This window comes from Antrostomus carolinensis, unplaced genomic scaffold, assembly GCF_000700745.2.
Source record: "Antrostomus carolinensis isolate BGI_N321 unplaced genomic scaffold, ASM70074v2 scaffold27113, whole genome shotgun sequence".
Classification (NCBI taxonomy): Eukaryota; Metazoa; Chordata; class Aves; order Caprimulgiformes; family Caprimulgidae; genus Antrostomus; species Antrostomus carolinensis.
The window spans coordinates 4,172-4,579 of NW_010306233.1; the positions used below are offsets into that span (position 1 = coordinate 4,172).

Consider the following 408-nt stretch of genomic DNA (forward strand, 5'->3'; position numbering starts at 1 on the left):
GCTCCGGGGACAGCGCTGGCGGAAGAGCTGGACTCCTGTGCTGGTCCCCAGGGAGCACAGCCACAGCATGGGACTGGCGGTGGGGTCCCCGTGGGGTGCAGCGAGGGTGGGCGCTGCCCGTGGGTCTGCGCTCCGGGGCCGGGACAGCAGGTTCCTCCTCTGGCAGCTGGTGACAAGGCTGCTCACTCCTCTGCAGGTGCTGCTCCGTATCTGAAGACCAAGTTCATCTGTGTCACCCCGTGAGTGTTCCTGGGGAGTGTCTGTGTGTGTGGTGGGGCTTGAGGGGGTTTTCTTCCCGTGACTGCCTGGACTCTGCCTGGGTCCTTTGAGGCCCCCAGCCTGGGCAGGGGGAGACTGTGGGGGCTGAGCAAGGCGCCGGGTTGCTGCCCGACCCACAGGCGTGGTCTT

General features: G+C 66.9%; 1 protein-coding gene across 1 annotated transcript in view; it reads left to right on the top strand.

Moving 5' to 3' along the window:
• The window catches only part of STAT3 (signal transducer and activator of transcription 3), a gene marked incomplete at its 5' end in the record, with an annotated part of 4,924 nt that overhangs the window by 4,134 nt on the left and 382 nt on the right, over window positions 1-408 (top strand). Inside the window, one exon of the mRNA XM_029084291.1 lies at window positions 197-239. Coding sequence (XP_028940124.1) covers window positions 197-239 — 43 coding nt within the window. The remainder of the gene's footprint in view (window positions 1-196; window positions 240-408) is intronic.